The following is a 19,509-nucleotide window of genomic DNA, read 5'->3' as shown; positions in this document are numbered from 1 at the left end:
AGAAAGATGGAGAGCAGGACAGACAGAAAGAGTTTGACACATCAGACCCCTACAGTTGAAATAATTAAATCTTATACATTTAATAAATGTAGTTTTTATTCTCTCTCTCCTTCTCTCTCTCTCGGGGGTATAAATAGCTGTGATTGGCAGGTCTGCTCCGGATGGTAATTAGCACGGTTGCCGGGGTGAAGGGGGCGGTTCCGTGTCTGTGGTGATAATGAGAGCAGTTCCCACGCGGCGGCCATGACGGTTCTGTAACTGCTCGGCCGGACCGGCATTCGGGTTCCGTAATTACGGCCTGTTCTCTCTTTGAGAACATAATCGCCACAGAAAGATGCAATTAGCTGACAGGCGACTCGCCCCACCACTCCTCACCCAACCCTGGGGTTACAGTGCCGAGAAATAAGAGAGACAGGGAGAAATAATAGCTCCGAGTCAGCCGTTTGACGGAAGGAGGATTACTCACACACACACACACACACACACACACACACACATACACACACTTTTATCCTTTCTTATTTTATTCTCCCTTTGTTTCTTTGAAATCAGAAAGGAAGTAATTAACTATGCAAATAGTGCTGATGCTGGTAGTTATAATTGTACACACACACACACACATACACACACACACACGCACACACATTTTCAAACAGAACAATAATCGGATCAACCCCTCACATCTTTGGGTGTGTGTGTGTGTGTGTGTGGAATTCAGGGTGATATATTCACTAATGATTTTTGCAAATATACAACAGCACATTTATCCTGTCTCCTTCTCCTTCTCTCCCATTTTCTTTCTCTCTTTTCTCTATCTCTCTCACTTCTCTTTCCCTCTCTCAGTGTCTTTTTTCACTCTCTCGTCACAGCTCTCTCTTCTCTCTTTAGCTGGTTCTCACTATCTCTCCTATTACTCTGTCATTTGCTCTCTATTTTTATCTCTCTCTCCCCTCTGTCTGTTCTTCTCTCTGTCTCTCATGCTCTCTCAGACTCTTCACTGCATTCTCTTTCTCTTTTTCTTTGTCTCTTTCACAGTCTCTCTTTCCTCTTCTCATTGCTTCCTCTCTTTAACTCGCTCTTTCTTTATCTCTTTTTCACTCTCTGGTGCTTTTTTGTCTCTCTACCATCCCATTCCCATTTTTTTTCAGATAGGCTTGATGTAATCTCAGCCTGCTTCCTTTAGCACCTAATCTGCATATGCACTTGTTTTCTCCTGCTGCTGCTTCCCTCATAGAATACACATGTGCGCGCACACACACACACACGCACACACACACACACACACACACAGAGAATGAGAGAGAGAGAGAGAGAGAGAGAGAGAGAGAGCTGGATTACAAGCATGGGCCCCACACTGGGGGATGAAAATTTTCTCTCGCTTCCACATGTTTCTCACAAGAGTTGCCTGTCAATCAGCTGGTTGTCGGCGGTAACCTGCAGCAGGCTGCCGTGGCGACGGCTCTCTCCTCATGAGGTATGGCACTTTGGTGTTAACAGAATCCCGAATGAGGCAGAGATGTTTCTATTTCAGGAACCACCGTTTATTAAAGAGGTCCCACCCACTCTCACTTCCCCCTCCACTCTATCTCGCTTCTGTCTCTCTCTATCTCTCTCTCCATTTCTCTCGACCTCTATCTTTCACCGGTCCTGTCTTTCTCTACCTCTGTCTCCCTATCTCCATCTCTCCATCGTTCTCTGTCCTTCTTTCTCTGCCTCCTCTCCTTGCTCTCTAAACCCCTCTCTCTCTCTCTCTCTCTCCCTCTCTCTCTCTCTTTCTCTCATCTCTTTATGCCTCTCTTCCCGTTGCTCTCTATCCCTCTCTCTCCATCTCCCTCTGTGTCCTCCTTGTGTATAGTGAGTCTTGAGGGCTTATCTTTCTGCCACATTTGTCACTTTTTCCCCCTCCATCTCTCCATCATCATCTCTCCACTGCTGATCCACCATATTAAATGCGTTTGAACAAACAAGGGCCAAACAAACAAGCTTAACATAGTGTGTCAGATCTGAAGTAATCTAATGCACAGTGTGAACACAGCCATGTATCAGCCATGTCTGCGTGTCAGCCGTGTGTGTGTGTGTGTGTGTGTGTGTATGTGTGTGTGTGTGGTGTCTGAATTCAAACACTTATGTGTGTGAGCGCAAAAATAACATCATCGCTTCTTATTGTTTCTAGTATGAATTTACAAGGAAAAAGGATAGCATGTTAAGAGGAAGAGAGAGGCGTAGATAGAATAAGACATCGAGAGAGAGAGAGAGAGAGAGAGAGAGAGAGTCCTCCTACCTTTGTATGCTCCCAGAGAGATCACTGGCATCCTGTCTGTGGTAGAAAAAGAGAAAGAGAGAAAGCAAGATTAGTGAAAGTTCTTGTATTTTTTATTCTCATGGGTCTGGTAAATATAGATGTGCTTATTTGTATATGTGTGTGTGTGTGTGTGTGTGTGTGTGTGTGTGTGAGGTGATATCATGCATGGCCCTGCCTGCAAGTGCTTACTGCGTACTTCACACAGACACACACTCACTCACAGACATATGTGCACACATGCATGGGTACAAGATCTGCTCTCACGCACATTACTCTCTCACACACACGTCTAAGAGGGAGAGAGAACAGACACATGGAGTGTGGTGAGGTGCTGACTACGACAGAGAAAGAGAGATGATAAGAAGAGAGATGTAAAAAGAGAAAAAGAGATGGCGAGGCAGAAAAAGAGAGAAACTAATAGAAATAAACAGAAAGAGATGGAGAGAAAGGAGGTACAAAGAGAGGTATGCCTCCCCTGCCCTTTTCCCATTCCCAGCATTAATGACATCACTATCTATATCTACAGCAGAATCCAAGAGTATAACTACTTTGGGTTTAATCACTACAAAATAACAATGCTGATATATCACCACAACCGTAATTAGCACACTACAAATCTGTGGAGTTTAGATGGGCCTCAGTGTGTGTGTGTGTGTGTGTCAGTATGTATGCCGTATTCCATGTAAGAGCAAATCAAGCAGAAAGGAAGTAGGAGAAAAATCTGCCATTGTTCCTTAAACCCAATCCAATTAGTCTAAGAAAGAACACAGACACAGCTTACTTTAAAGAAAACACACACAGAAAAGAAGGTGAAAAGAGAGAGAGAGAGAGAATGTTATAAAAGAACAAATCAATCGGCACCAGTTCACGTTGGCCAACTCTGTGCGTCACTTAGCACGGCAACTGAACATGAGCTCTCGCTACGAGCTCTCCCTCTCAGTCTAACACACACAACACCACTAACCGTGTGTGTGTGTGTGTGTACTTGCTGCTGCATGTTAATAAATTGGCCCCTAGTCGAAAGCTCAGAGTGCGCACCGCTGCAGTTCTGACAGCACCCAGAGAAAAAAATGGCCACACGCCATCTATTCTATTCGCTTATTAATAATGAGCTCTTCTCCTTTTTTTCTGTCCTGATGAAACGAGAGAGATGAAAAACGATGGCATATGCCGTGTCTGGCGCACACGCACACAGAGTCCACACGCAGCCGGGACTTGCTTTTGCATTTCAAAGAGGCGCAGCAAGACCAGTGGCCGCTGTCAGCCTAATACAGACACCAACAACAAGGGCTGAGGAATAATGAAGGGAACACATACACACACATGCTGGTGCATTTACAAGCACTCACACCCAAAGGTGAGAAATGACAGCGTGACCACAACAGGCATATTAATGTATCACAGTACAGTCTAAAAGACACAGCCCACACATATGTAATAACACACACAATGTAAATACACAAAATACACATGATTAGAGAATAGATAGGCCTAAACAGGCTGTAGATAGACAACGGAGTGTGCACTACGGAGACAATAACAACTAATTTGATAGTAAATTGCCTACCAGAGATCACACATATGCACACACTAATGATAACCACACACACACGCAAAACCAGAGGTGTGGAAAGACAGACTGATAACTTGCCAGCATCATAAGGGATTGTGTCTTTTGCTACATTAGTGTCTCAATAAAACACACACACACACACACACACTAAATACGCTGTTGGGCTGTCAGCAAGGAGACTGATAGTGTGATCAGCTCACTGTTTCACCCGTTGTCCCAGTGCCTGATCAACCCGCAGTCCGACACACAATTCAGCTAATTCAGTTAATTTATACGAGCTAACTGTGGCTAACGGGGCAGAACTAATTGCCATTTGGAGTTAAACTTCAGCATCTGCTGAGGGACACTTCACCAAGCAAGTGCTACATTCTCTGCTCGTTTCTTAATGTAGCTGAAAACACCCTTCTCAGTTCGTAAGGAAAGTGCCTCATCAAAATAATGCAGGATGCTAGACACTAAAGAAATGTCTTTCTCTCTATGGTACTTTTCTCTTTTCCACATCAGCTGTCATTATCGTTTTCTCAGAAATGGAACCATCTGTGTGTCGGTATCGCTTTTCGTCTTTTAGCTCTCCCTCATCAACACACACACACACACACACACACAGCATAAATATTAGGTCATGCTGCATTTGTCCTATGCACATCATGGTTTATCTACCAGATTTGAGTTGTTCTAACATGATGTGTACAGCATATTATCATCATTTTTCAACCAGTCACTTGAAACTTACAGCAAGATATGAGTATTTTCAGTTGTTTGAGTCTTTTTAGTGAGTCACTCCAAACACTAGCCTGCGAACTCTACCACTATGTCTCTTACTTCTTCACTTTCAGTGAGTGCTAACTGCTAACTGCATTATTCATGGTGGATCCCAGGAACACTGCGAGTAGGATGGAAATACACCCTGGATTAGATGCTAGGCTAGTGCAGCACTATCAAGCTACACATTATTCAAGCTAACAGTAACCACTGCTAAAAGCAGAAGATTAAATTAGCTAGCTCACAAAGCAGGAGTACAAACAATATGTGTGAGTGAGCAAAGCTATCAAGCTAACAGCAACTACTGCAACATGCTAAACTGTGCTATTAAGAATGTTTTTAGTAACCTCACCATGACTTTATCACTTGAAAACATTAGCTAGTTAGCAGAACAGGACAGGACAAACTATAAATATGAGCGTAGCACTCTAAACACAATAAAACCTAACCTGCTAGCCAGTGCTAGCTGTAAAACATTAGCTACCATTGTAAAATGATTAGCCATAATTTTTCCACTCACCACGACATCAAGCTGTGTATAACAGCTGTAAAATCTGCTAGCTAGTTGTCCAAAAGCTAGGATTTTTTGTAACGTGATTGTGCTGATAGCACATGCTGTCGTTTATCACTAGACATAACATTAGCTAGCAGGCAGAGTGGTCTAGATAATACAAACCATCAGACCAAGGTTTCAATGTCAGTACGAGGTTAGAATGTTGGATAAATTATGGTGTTCATAGCATCATTTAACATGACCTATTACACACTGTTAAACTGCTTATCAGTCCCTAATTTAGTGATAAAGAAATCAATTAGAAAGCAATTAGTCCAACCTGAGAAATCCTTGTAAAGCCTTCATGGGTAGAATACAGGCATAAAAACAACAACAACAGCAAAAAAAAAAAAAACAGACTTGTCTAAAAGCACATGTATTTATTAACTTTATCACATTTTTCTTGGCTTTTGCCTAGTTTAATCCAGAAGATTTGTGGTTTCCATGTGGTTTTCCATCATGAACAGGAAAATAAAATTTTTTTTAAAAAAAGCTGTGCTTCCTTGGCCAGAAAAACCATTGGCTGCTGAACACGGTGAAGAGTACTTGGATCCAGTTTAGATTAAGTTACGATTTGTGTGCGTGTGTGTGTGCGTGTGTGCGTGTACGTGTGTGTGAAGTGCCAAGGCTGAGGTCATTCCAGCTGTGCAGTGTGTGTGACTGAGTGTGTGTGATTTGATCAGGCCAAACTAAAGCTGATACTCCCACAGTGCTTGCTCAATCTCCCAAACTGTGTGTGAGTTGAGTACAGGTGTGGTACTGGAAACATGAACGAACTGAGTTTAATCTGAAGTCATTGTTGGATCTGCACGCTGGACCACCAAATGCACTGTGAACTAGGGGACTTTGTGTAACCTCACCGCAATTTTACTGCATGAAATCCTAGAGGAGTTAAAATAAGATAACACAATGAGTAATTCAATATGAGATCCATCAAAGACACAGGAAGTAGAGGGGCAGCACTTCCTTTCAGGAGTATATACTTAACTGTTCTAGAAGAAGAATAAATGATCTTCCATATAAAAAAAAGATAAACTTTTACTATATTGCAATGATATTAATATACCAGTGCTGTGTAGACCTAGATATGCTTGTTGTAGTTTGTATTTTATTTATACAATAATTCCAAAATGAGGCAATCGCATTGACATACATTGACATACATTGACATACATTGTCTACATAATCTGTAGACAAAATACTGTATGTGTGCAGTGTAGGGCTGCAAAATATTTAATATTACAATTAGATAAATATTAAATTAATTAGAAAATGGAAAAATAATTTGAATGAACAGGGCGACACTGTGGCTTAGAGGTTAGCACTGGTTCTCCCCATACTTCGGGTGTTTTCTCCGGGTACTCCGGTTTCCTCCCGCAGTCCAAAGACATGCATTGACAGACTGACTGGCATTTCCAAATTGTCTGCAGTGTGTAAGTGTGTGTGTGATTGTGCCCTATGAAGGGTTGGCACCCTGTCCAGGGTGTCCCCTGCCTTGTGCCCCAAGTCCCCTGGGATAGGCTCCAGGCTCCCCACAACCCTGTGTAGGATAAGCGGTACAGAGAATGGATGGATGGATGGAATTTGAATGAACACTTTTGCTTTTAAACCTCTACCTTTCATAGACTTACTTCACTGCCAAAACAGTGTGTTGTAACTTCTTATCACGGTGTGGTGGCAGCTTAAAACCTTTTTCCTCATGGCACCCAAGTTTTTATATTCCACTCTTGCTAAGTAGCTACATTTAATTTATAACACAAAATAAAATCATGACGGTTGCCAAAACATCGTAAGTTTGGGGACATGGTAACATTCAGTGTAGTCTATGCAAACATGAATTACCCTGGGACAACAACACAACCTGCATGACTGAACACTGGAAGAGGAAACATGCCCTGGTGAGCTCCTTTGGTCCATTAGCGTCAAACTGACGAGGCAAACTGACAAGCGTTAATGTAGTCATTAGCAAAAACACTTTAACCATATTGTAGGAGGCAAACTTCAGAGATGGTTACAGCTGTCCCCATAAATTAAGCACATGTTGGTATTTTCAAACTGTGTTTTAAAGCCTTAGCACTAGGTGCAAGTTTGCAAACTAGCATTGGCTGATGTTAAATGCAAGTAAATGAAAGCATGCTAACTTGTGCTCTGAATCAGTAGGTTCTTCAGCAAGTTTATGGAGTTTAGTGCATGCTTTGTAACAAATACAGTATAAGCCCTGTTTACAATTTATCCCCAAATCCTCCTAAGCTCTTCATTTAGGTATCACTGGAGGATGACCCAAAGATAAGCCTTTCATATGATTTATATTCCACTGATCGTTTTCTTTTCTTATTTTTAAAAAAAAAATTGAATATTTGCTACAGAAAATGTGTATAACAAAAATAATTGATTGTAGCCCTACTAGTGCAAAGGATAACTGGGCAGAAGTATCAATTTTACTGTTAGGCGAAGTAAGTGGACCGAAAGGTAAGAAAGCATGCTAAAACAAGGTCTTTATTGAATCATTAAAGATCTCAGTGACCAAAATCTCTTATCTAAAGCACCATAATTAAAAATCACACCTTTAGGCTAAAGTCAGTAATAATGATAATTATGAACCAAATGTTCATCAGTCACTTTCATTCTGCCGTGACACCAGTTAGTGGCCTATAAAGTAACTGGGTCATAGAATGTGGGGTGTATTAATGAGCTTCCTGGGAAGGCAAACTGGGATGCGCACATTAGAGCAGCCCTCCTCGAGTCAAAGCCATAAGCTCACTCCACTTTGCCTCGTTACACCTCCCATTTCTCATAAAGAGAGAGAGAGAGAGAAAGGCAGAGAGAGAGGCAGAGAGAGAGGAAGGAGGTCTGAAATACCACGATAGGCCTCATTTGACGAGAACCGCTTAAAGGATGCATTTACTCATGTAAACCCAGATTTCTCTCACTCTCGCTTTCACACACAAAACACACACATACACACATACTCACACATACACACACAAGGAGTTACATAAGCTTAAGGGCAAAATGACATTCATCTCATTCATCATTCTCTCTCTCTCTCTCTCTCTCTCTATCTTTCCTCCTTATCTATCTTTCAACTAAGCTCCATTACTCATCACCCCCACAGTCAAAAGTTTATGAGGCATTATAGTCCTACATATTACAGTTTTCTTCCATAAATAACACGCCACACAACGCCTGTGCTTGCGCGTGTGTATGTGTGTGTGTAGGACAGTTAAGATAAAGTCTGATTAGAAATCACATTCACAGTTTGAGTAAAAGTACAATAAAAATACAGAATATGGCAAAATATTCAGAATAATGGAAGGTTTAGCATTCATAACTCATTCATAACAAATGCACAATACAATTATCACTAAATAACAGATTAGAAAGTGTGGTGTTTAAATAATTAATAGAACTTTAGCAATCAGACAACTTTACGAAAATGATATTGACACACTGGTACCATGAATGGACAATGGCTATTTTGTTTTCATTATTTTCTTAAACACTTCAACATAGCTAGCTTTAAAAAAGAAGTTGACATTTTTATTGCAGCTGAAACACCAGTCAATATGTCCATGTGTAGGTCAATGTAAACCAGTCCTATTGATATACTGCATGTTTTTACAAATCTTGATATATTTACACACATGACCATTAGAGTCATTCACTAAATTGGAGTTCAATTTAAAGAATTATAATCACAGTCGCAGCATGGGAAATGTCCATACTATGTGCCTTTACGTTAATCCATTTTAATTTTATTTTTTTTTAATCTCAGTGGCTTTTCATATAAAGTATACTGAGTTTCAGAATTAAATATACTGATGTAATAACTGGCAACTCAATGTATGTGCATGTGTGTATCCAGGCTAGGGTTACACAAAAATAACGTGGCCCAGCAGCTATTGTACACTAACTTCCATGCTTGCCTCAACACACACAAACACACATACGCAGCAGTGCATTACCTGATGGCAGGACACTGGAGGTCTGCCAAATAGCGATCCTGCCAAATAAAACTTCTGCCAAATAGCGCCACTGCCAAATAATGACCCGCCCGAATAACACAGCAATTCTCCCGCTGACACAGGACCTGACACGAGGAAGCATCTCCAACTGAGCGGATCAGACACACACACACACGCACACACGCACACGCACACACACACACAAACACACGTTGTGCACTTACACACTGCTTTTTTCTGGCCACTTTTCTCTGCCTATTACTCCGGCAATATACAGATGACTGGCCTCAAGCTTTTGCCCTATATGTGCATGTTGTATGTTGTGTGTATGTGTGTGTGTGTGTGTGTGTGTGTGTGTGTGTGTGTGTGTGCAGACTAACACAGTGGATGGGAAAGCATCCTGCCATGGGGAGTTGCTGCTAGCTTTGGGCTGCATTAACTGCCCTACTTCTGTTACAGCTTTACCCCCACACTAACACACACCACACACACACGCACACACTAACACTAACTAAACTCACAGCTACACACCCACTCCATATAGATCCTTGTGTGTGTATGTGTGTGTTTCGTTCTGTGAGAGAGACACAGAGAGAGAGAAGCTAGCAAAATAAGCGCATTCAACCATACAGCTTATGCTCTTGAGCAATAAGGGCCTCTTAAAACGAAACACTCACACTCACTCACTCTCTCTCTCTCTCTCACACACACACACACACACACACACACACACACACGCACACACACAAACACAAACCTCAGCAACAGCAGCTGTGCACTGTAATAAGAGCGCTCTGGGACTGCTGGTGAAATGAACAGACGCTCATGGGCAGATTTCTCACTATAAGACCCCAGACAGATCCCAGTTAGTAATGCTAGAACAGCACGCTAATTAGCACAGCGCTTCACAGGTCCATCATGAGTGAGGAAAAAAGAATGAGCCTTTTCAATATTAAAGTTGCCAAAGCTGAAAAAACAATACATTTAGAAATAAAAAGAAAAGAAAGCAATGCTAAGTAAAAATACATGTGTGTGTGTGCATATATATATATATATATATATATATATATATATATATATATATATATATATATATATATATATATATGTGTGTGTGTGTGTGTGTGTGTGTATTAAATATGAACCCTACCTCTATGTGCTTAAAAACACTGGAACCCGATGATAAAAATGCCAGCAGTGTCAGCATGGTGTGTGAATTCTGGCTCTGATAGTTCCTCAACCTCATCTACATCACTCAACTTCATAATTAGTCTCAACTAGAGACATTTAATTCGCTCACACAATTATTATTTTTTTGCTTGTTATCTGCCCAAATTTTTTCTCATGAATTTCTTAGTCTCTGTTTCCCAAAATATAAACAAACTAGTAATCTAATTTAAATCACAGCAACCCTGACCAGGCAGTTACTAAAGATGCTGTAACTGCATTGTGAGGTGCTGCATGTTAATCATAATGAACATGATCTTTGTTTGCAAAAATCAAATTAACAAATGAATACAGTGGCAAGTGCTTGTGTCACAGTTTGCCTAAAGAGGATTAAGCACTGACATTTAGTTTTTGTCATTAGATCTTAGTCACTTCCTGTTTGGTCATAGCTCTGGCCTGTCACCGGTAGGTCTTTTGTTAGCCTGCTTTTTTCATTCGAAGTCGCAGGTGTTCCTAGTCTAACTGTGTGTATATAGCCCTTCTTTGCCCCAGCCCTTGGTGTGATTTTGCTTGTAAGTTACTGGATGTTGGTTTGATGGTTTTGGTACTTGTTGCTCTGTTACCCAATATTTGTTTTACCTTTACTTTGGATGTTTTTTGGTTTGTTTAAAGTTTAATTTTGTTTTCACATTTGTATTATGGATGGGCCTTGTCTTAGCTGCGCCACCTGTCTGATGTCCCCGGCCTCGCCTAAGTTGAACAAACCTGGCTTGTATCTAGACCCGATATCCTTGCCAGTTTCGTCAGATTCATCTCTCAAAACCGTGTACAGCTTGTATAGCCCAAACTATTATGAGTGCAAACTTAACTCTCTAAAAATGCATGTTCAGGAGCATCTCCAGAAGCCATTATTCCTGCTTTCTCACTTCTGTGTTAAAAAACTGGACTCCTTGATGAAATCACTGGGGTAGGAAGGACTCACCAACAGAAAGACACACCATGTTATTTATTTGCCAGTAGATATGTGCGTTTTGGTCATTTTCACAACTCTGCTTCTCTCATGTCTTGGTTTTTGCTCTGGATGAGTTGAGAAAACTGCCAAATGATTAAACTTTACAATACTATACAGTAGAAACACATGCTTCTAATAATCTGACAGTCTAGAACTGATAGTTTGCAAGATATATTTGCTTACTCTTAGTGAGAAAGCACAGATAAAGCTCACAGTCCCAGGAATAAATGATGATGCAGCCATTATTAACTGAATGAATGAGTTGCTGGTGGTATGAATTAAGAAGCTTACCCTGGGCAATAAATAAACACTATTTAACATCTAATGTTCTTAATTTCCATTGTTAGACACAGCACTTCAGTTGAGTTTAAAGTATCTCAAGGAACTTTATTGTAGAAACTCAAGGTGGTGCCCACATAGCTCTCTGATTTCATTCAATATTCTCATGTTTTTATTTTATATTCTCAGGTGTCATTCAGTATTCCTAGGTTTTTGTTTTATATTTAATATTTTTAGATTTATTTCCTAAATGCTGGGGTGGCAATAACTGTAATATTTTAATATAAAAATAACTTAGAATACATTTACTTCAATTAAAAGTTAGATTTTTAAAAACATATTTTTTCATATAATATTATTATATAAAACATTATATATATATATATATATATATATATATATATATATATATATATATATATATATATATATTATAATATTAACATTTGAGATGAAGCTAACCACAAATAATTTTTTCATCCATTTTACTAAGGGTGACTACAATTCTGTAATTTTTTCTGTAATCAATTATCTTCTTTTGCTAGGTTGTAATGGTATAATAATAAATTTATTTTTAAGCTTAATAATTGGGTAATAATAGAATGAATACAAACTGTGCTGCCAGTTGTGAACCATGCTCAGATTTTGATTGATTGTAATTTAATATAGTTATTATGCTATTACATCAAATTCTGAACTCTTATAATAATAATAATAATAATAATAATAATAATAATAATAACAACACAGGGCACATTATCTGAGTGGATCAAGAGTTATAGCTAAACATGACCTTTTACTAATAATCTCCACATGGAATCTGCTATGCATGTTTATGAAGCCTTTCTCCCTCTCTTTTTCTTTCTCTTATCCTCAATACGGTCATGAACTTGGATGTCACCCTGAATTAGAAAGGGTGGTCTGGGTAAGAAATGTCAGTGCTTAATCCTCTTTAATAAGATCATATGATGATTTCATCTCTGATTATAGTTTAAATTGGCCTTCATATGAGCATCGTAATCCCATTGTTCCTCAGGGACCAAGGAGAGTGATGATCCTCTGAGAGCCTGGACGCTTTATGAACCGTTTCTGCACTTTTGGCTATGACATTAAAGTGAGAATGAACTTTAATAGCACAGTGGGAGATCTGATATGATAATTCACAAGGACTGCTTATCCATGACCAGTCTTCTTCCACTGTCTCTTGTCAAAGATCTGCCAGATACGTGCACACTACTCTTGAAGACACTGTGGTTCCTCAATGCTTCAACTATTGATGAAGTTGATTGTATGTGTGTAGGCTGTTTCGAGTATCCAAATCTGTTTTTATTATTTTTGTCACACCGAGCACAATGCAGGATTAGAATCTAATGTCATGCCTTAATAAACTTGCAATTCCCAAACCACAGCACTGTTTTTGATTGCTGTTAGGCTGAGCGATCTTGCACACATGCACAAACACAAATGGAGGAAAGGACAGGCTTGATGATAACACTCTCTTTGCTTGTTTGCACACAGCACCAATGAAACAACTAAGAAAGAATGAAAAATGAGTGCACATAAGAGAAGAATAAAAGTTTAAGGGACAAACAAACAAACCGTGCCAATTAGCAGAGCTGCATTCATCCATGTGTGTTTGTGTATGTTTGGGGGAGGGTTCAGTGGTATAGCAAGCATTCAGAAAAATGCAGTCATTTCTAAATTACCTGAGCTATTTAAATTGGGTTTTAATGAAGAGTACAGCGCTCAAGTAGAGAGTGTGTGTGTATGCGTGTGCTTTTAATGAAGAAAAAAAGCAAAGGCATTGAGCAGTTTTCTGGTGCAGAGAAAAGGGAAAAAAACAGTGCTGGCAACGACACAAAACACACTTGAAATCCCCGTGAGAGCCAATCAGCAAATCAGTATCAATTAAGCTGGAGGAGCCGACAAAACGGACAAGTCGCTTTGTTTTAACTAATGAAGTCTGCTGAGGATCCACACACACACACAGCATCCCTGAAAAAAGACCAAAGGATGCCACAGATGGCCACAGTTCCCTTTGCAGTGCGCGCACACACACACACATATATAAATATATATATATATATATATATATATATATATATATATATATATATATATATATATATATATATATATATATTAAAAGAACCTGCCTAATATTGTGTAGGTCCTCCTTGTGCCGCCAAAACAGCTCTGACTCGTTGAGACATGGACTCTACAAGACCTCTGTAGGTGTGCTGTGGTATCTGGCACCAAGATGTGTGATCCTTTATATTCTGTAAGTTGTGAGGTGGGGCCTGCATGTTTGTCCAGCACATCTCACAGATGCTCGATCGGATTGAGATCTGGGGAATTTGGAAGCCAAGTCAACACCATGAACTCTTTGTCATGTTCCTCAAACCATTCCTGAACAATTGCTGAAAGAGGCCACTGCCATTAGAGAATACTGTTGCCATGAAGGGGTGTTCTTGGTCTACAACAATGTTTAGGTAGGTGGTACGTGCCAAAGTAACATCACACTCCCTCTGCCGGCTTGCCTTAGTGCCTTAGTGCCTTCCCATAGTGCATCCTGGTGCCATCTCTTCTCCAGGTAAGTGATGCACAGGCACACGGCCATCCACATGATGTAAAAGGAAACATGATTCTTCAGACCAGGCAACCTTCTTTCATTGCTCCACAGTCCAGTTCTGCTCACATGCCTATTGGTCTGCGGCTACACAGCCCCATGCTGCGATGCAGTGTGTGTTCTGACACCTGTCTATCATAACCGGCATTAACTTTATCAGCAATTTGTGCTACAGCAGCTCTTCTGTGGGATCGGAACAGGCGGGCTAGTCTTCGCTCCCCACATGCATCAGTCAGCCTCGGACGCCCATGACCCTGTCACTGGTTCGCCGGTTGTCCTACCTTGAACCACTTTTTGTAGGTACTAACCACTGCATACCGGGAACACCGCACAAGACCTGCTGCTCTGAAGATGCTCTGACCCAGTGGTCTAGCCATCCCAATTTGGCCCTTTTCAAAGTCACTCAGATCCTTATGCTTGCCCATTTTTCCTCCTTCCAACATATCAACTTTGAGAACTGACTGTTCACTTGCTCCCTAATACATCCCACCCCTTGGCAAGTGCCACTGTAATGAGATAATCAATGTTATTCACTTCAACTGTCAGTGGATTTAATGTTATGGCTGATCGGTGTGTGCGTGTGTGTGTGTGTATGTATATATATATATATATATATATATATATATATATATATATATATATAATTAAAAATATAAAGAAAAGAAAATAAAACTCCTATTCACCCTATCATGAAATAGACAGACAGACACAAGTGCAGGTTCTCTGGTTTTATTACAACCAATGTAGCAGACAAGCCAAAGCACTAGGCAATATTAAGAAACAAAAGACATGACTAAATAAGGAAACATAAAGCAGGCTATGGTCAAACCACTAATCAAAACAGGCAGGGAAGTATTGGAATCATTAATCATCATATTGGTACCTCTCACAAGGTGGTAGGGGAGTGTAATTTGTAATCGGGGACAAGGAGAGTATGTGATGAGATCCTAGGCTGAGGATCATGGGAGTTGTAGTCTGCACTTTAAAGAATCTAAATGCACTAAATCATAACACTGTAATCAACAATCGCAATTCTACTACTACTACTACTACTAATAATAATAATAGTAATAAATCTTATAGCACCTTATACAAATATACAGTTCAAAGTGCTTTACATAGGAAGATACTACAAAATAAACTTCTATATATAAAACAAGTTTATTAAAAATATGTATAAAACAAACGTCAATTGATTAAAAAAAGATATTTATAAAATAAACAACATAAATAAAAAAATGACATGGATTACAATTGGTAATATTTTTTAGGTCATTGTGCATATGCAGTACATGAGCACTGGCAATAAGAGAGCTGGAATCAAATTCAGCACCGCATACTATTGGAAAAAAAGTGCAGTCCAGGCAGATCAACTTACGGGTTGCCTGGATTGACTACTAGAATGCTTAGCGCTGTTCAAGGTCAATAAGAGCCTTCATGAAAGTAAGAGCCTTCATGAAGAACTCAGTGGCTGCTGGAGGACCACTCTAAAAGCTGATTTGCTCAGGTCACCATCAAGAGTGGTATATACCATGAAGAGGCACTGCTGTTGTGCATAGACCTGAACTCCCTCAACCTGATCATCACTAAGAACGGGTAAGAGTTGAGCTACCTTAAGCTACCTCCTGTATGTGGATGAGGGAACAATAAAACAGACTAGGAATGGTATGTATGAGACTAGGATGGGAGGTAGACTCTTGTGCAGGGTTTTGCTATATTACTCTATACAGCAAGGGCATTCAGACCCAAGACGTATGCCTGGCCGGTAGTAAAAACGGGGAAGTTGATCAATACAGGAGCTGAACTACCACAAAGCCATATACCAGAGACATGCAGGACAGCTACAAAATCTTGAGAATTCTCCAATTACATGGAAACATGAGGCAGAAATGAGAACGACAGCAAAGTCCAACTAAGTAAGACAGGTCCTGAAGAGCCAACTGAATAGGAAGGAGAGGATCAAAGCTTGCCAGTCAACAGGAATCCAACCGGCACAATAAGTCGACCAAGAGAAGAAATGTCAGCTGCTGATATCAAGAACAGCAAAGTTCTCATGGAGCATTTCACCCAAAATCCATTTAGAGACTGCACAACAGGCTGAAAAAAGTCCACTACCTCAATGAGACATGAAACATTCAGGAGTATATCCAGGCAATGCAGCTTACGGATGAACTGATAGGACAATGCTGCAAACTTACAGGAGACGTGGATAACAGAATCAGGAAGTGCTGTGAAAGAGGAGGTGGCAGGATAAGCACTTCCACAGAATATACAGTACTGTGCAAAAGTCTTAGGCACCCTATTTTTTTTAGTACAAACTTTGTTATAGATTTTTATTTTATGACTTCTACATTCAGTCGAAAACTCTAAAAATTTTAAATTCCCAAACATGAGTTTTCCTGCCCAAAATTAAATGTTACAGAAAAAAATGTTTGTATGTCAGCAAAGAAAGCAGCATATTACTTAAGAGATGATTTTTCAGACAAAAAACATAATGAAGGCTGCTGGGTTGCAAAAATAAGAAGCAAGTGCGACAGTCAAAGCCTCCAGAAGAACTGTGGCTGCTTCAGTAAACCTTACAGCTCATTTCCTTATAAAACTGCACACATTGTATCAGAGACTACTCATTTTTTTAAAGCAAACGGTCATCACACCAAATATTGACTTTGTTTTATTTATTACTGTTTACTGCACTTTATAGTATTTTTTAAATGTAGAAACATTTAATTTCACTATTTGTGAAGGCATCTTTGCTCTACAGCATTTCTTTGTATGTGCCTAAGACTTTTGCACAGTACTGCATCAATAGAAAGACTGAGAAAGATGTAGCTGCCAGGGGTAAATTCTACAAAGGGCTGGAAAACCCAGGTGCACTAATAATTCAGTACTTAGTAGAAGGTTTCAAGCAGTAAGCAGAAACAGCATGCACTGACAGCATACACTGTACAACCAAATGTGAGGGAATCTAAGCAAATGAATCTGCAAAGAATAGAGGTTTGATGCATTTAGGAGACCAAACAGGAGGAACCAAAAAGCCATTGGGACTTTAGGATCCAGACAGCTGAACAAGTAAAAGCACACCAACCAAACATCATGATAATAGATAAGGAGCTGTAGTAATGGTGAGAGAAGTGGTAATTCCAAGAGATAACGTCAGACGAATGGAATATGAAAAGCTAGCGATACACTCAGGACTGACAAAGGAACTAGAGAGAAGGTTAAGGTTAAAACCATGATAGTTCCACTGATGATAGCAACAACCAGGAGTCTGACCTCCAAATTTAAGACTGGCTCTGACAGATTGTAGATTTGACATTTGATCGCAGTCTATAAGAGTGTAATCTTAGAAAACAGGAAAAAACAGAACCTGGAAAATCATCCAAAATCATATACAATGTGTATTTTATTAGTAAAAATCTTTCAGGGTGACTAATTTGAATACACAGTTCGGTATGTATGAAGGCAAGTGTTATTACATCATATATAACAGCCTGTAAGGTTTCAGTATGCAAATACAGGTCATGAAACACCAGCATACTAGGAGAAATAAGGGTGTTTTCTGTCTAATGACATTGTTGTGAAAGTGATACAACTTAAAAATTTTGAGTCCCAGGCCTCACATTTAATATACAGGAGACCCATGATAGCTTTAATTTAAATAACAACCATTCGATATTAAATAAAAATAAACACAAGCTGGATTCACAAACACAATCTAATATTGTATAATAATATAATCAGATATTAATACAATAAGCCTGGAGCTGTGAAATCTCTAAAATCAAGTTATGATTGGCCAAGCAGGGAATTTCGATAAACAACCAGAATAGGTTTCTGGATTGAGGGCTCTCGGATCTGTTCACAATTAATCACAAGCTTCATTACAGAACACAAACAAATTAAAATATTCAACTGTTGTTTTGTTTGTGTAAATGATTAACGAAGCATAAAAGACATCTGTTGCTTTTCAGTATGCAGTGGTTAAGAATGTATCCTGAGCAGGCGGATAAGAATTGTCGAGTTTTAATTGTTGCGTTGTGAGTTGAGACGAAAATAAACGGTTGTTAGTGGAAAGGAAATAAAGGAGTGTGTGACATTCAACTGTGTGTAACTGAATGTGTGTGTAAATGAGTGTGTAGGTGTGTAGGAATGTAGATTCTGGGGGATTGCTTGTAGCATGTGCACTTGTGACAGTGTGTGTGTGTGTGCGCACTGTAGTAATGACTCCCAGTGGGAGCACAGTGCAGTCTGTCTTGTTGTAGGGACAACATGACAGGAGAGAGAGAGGGGTGACGGCTGTCCTCTTCTGCACTGGACAGTAATTGGCCAACCGTATCGAGCCACACATACACACACTGTCGTACACACATGGAAGCCAGCCACATCCTATCAGGATCTCCACTCAGTGACCATTAGCCTGCTTTGGCCTGTTCAGGAGACCAGCAGGCAAAATGTGTTTATGGGGCACAAACACATATACAACGAGTAAACAACACTGACACCTAAGCGATGGAAGGAGATTAGCTTTGACATGTCAGTGACAGAACGCTATGAGGTGGTGGGGAATAATTAACATTACGTTCCTTATCACCTCTGTACATCACTGTCTTGGAGAACAAAAAGGCAAGGAAGAAGGGATCAATAGAGCAAGAGAGAGAGGGAAACAGAGAAATATTAAAAGGATAGAAATAAGGAAAAAGATAGAAAGACAAAGACAGAGTAAAGACAATGAGACTATGAGAGGAAACGAGGCTTAGGGCGGTTTGGAAGAAAAAAAAATCAATATATTTGGCCTCTTTGTGGATGTAAAGTCATTGTGAGGCTGCCGTGGGTGGCAGATTACATAAGGGAGATCGGCTCGGGCACTCGGGTGAGTGGCTCTAACTGCATGCCATGACAGGCTGGAATGAAGGAGGCGGAAACACGATGCCCTGTAATGGATTTATCACATTACCCAGAATTCCCTGCACTGGTCCACCAGGGTCTGATTCACCCTAATCAGAGCTGCTGTGTAACGGGGAGTTTCACTCCAATCCTAATCTAACACACCTGAGTCCAATATGTAGATAGTCAGTGCTGTGTTACTATTCTGTTCTCACTGCGCCCTTGGTGACTACTCCTAATGACTCAAGTGTGTAGCAAGGAGCAGATTTTTCACCAGGAACACAACAGAAAAGTAGCCGAAGTTTCCTTAGAGATGTACAAACTAAATTTACTCCCAGACTCTGTACATTGCTCTCTAACATAGCTCTTTTCAGTTAGTTAAC

At 40.0% G+C, this 19,509-nt stretch overlaps 1 protein-coding gene across 1 annotated transcript in view; it reads right to left on the bottom strand.

Annotated features, from left to right (window-relative positions):
* celf2 (cugbp, Elav-like family member 2) overlaps positions 1-19,509 on the bottom strand; it is a 154,140-nt gene that overhangs the window by 112,271 nt on the left and 22,360 nt on the right. The window contains exon 2 of the mRNA XM_026923110.3: positions 2,282-2,317. Within this exon, the coding sequence (XP_026778911.1) occupies positions 2,282-2,317 (36 nt within the window). The remainder of the gene's footprint in view (positions 1-2,281; positions 2,318-19,509) is intronic.

Source organism: Pangasianodon hypophthalmus, chromosome 18 (genome assembly GCF_027358585.1).
Source record: "Pangasianodon hypophthalmus isolate fPanHyp1 chromosome 18, fPanHyp1.pri, whole genome shotgun sequence".
NCBI lineage: Eukaryota > Metazoa > Chordata > Actinopteri > Siluriformes > Pangasiidae > Pangasianodon > Pangasianodon hypophthalmus.
The sequence above is the reverse complement of the archived record's forward strand: the minus strand, read 5'-3'. Positions and strand labels throughout refer to the sequence as shown.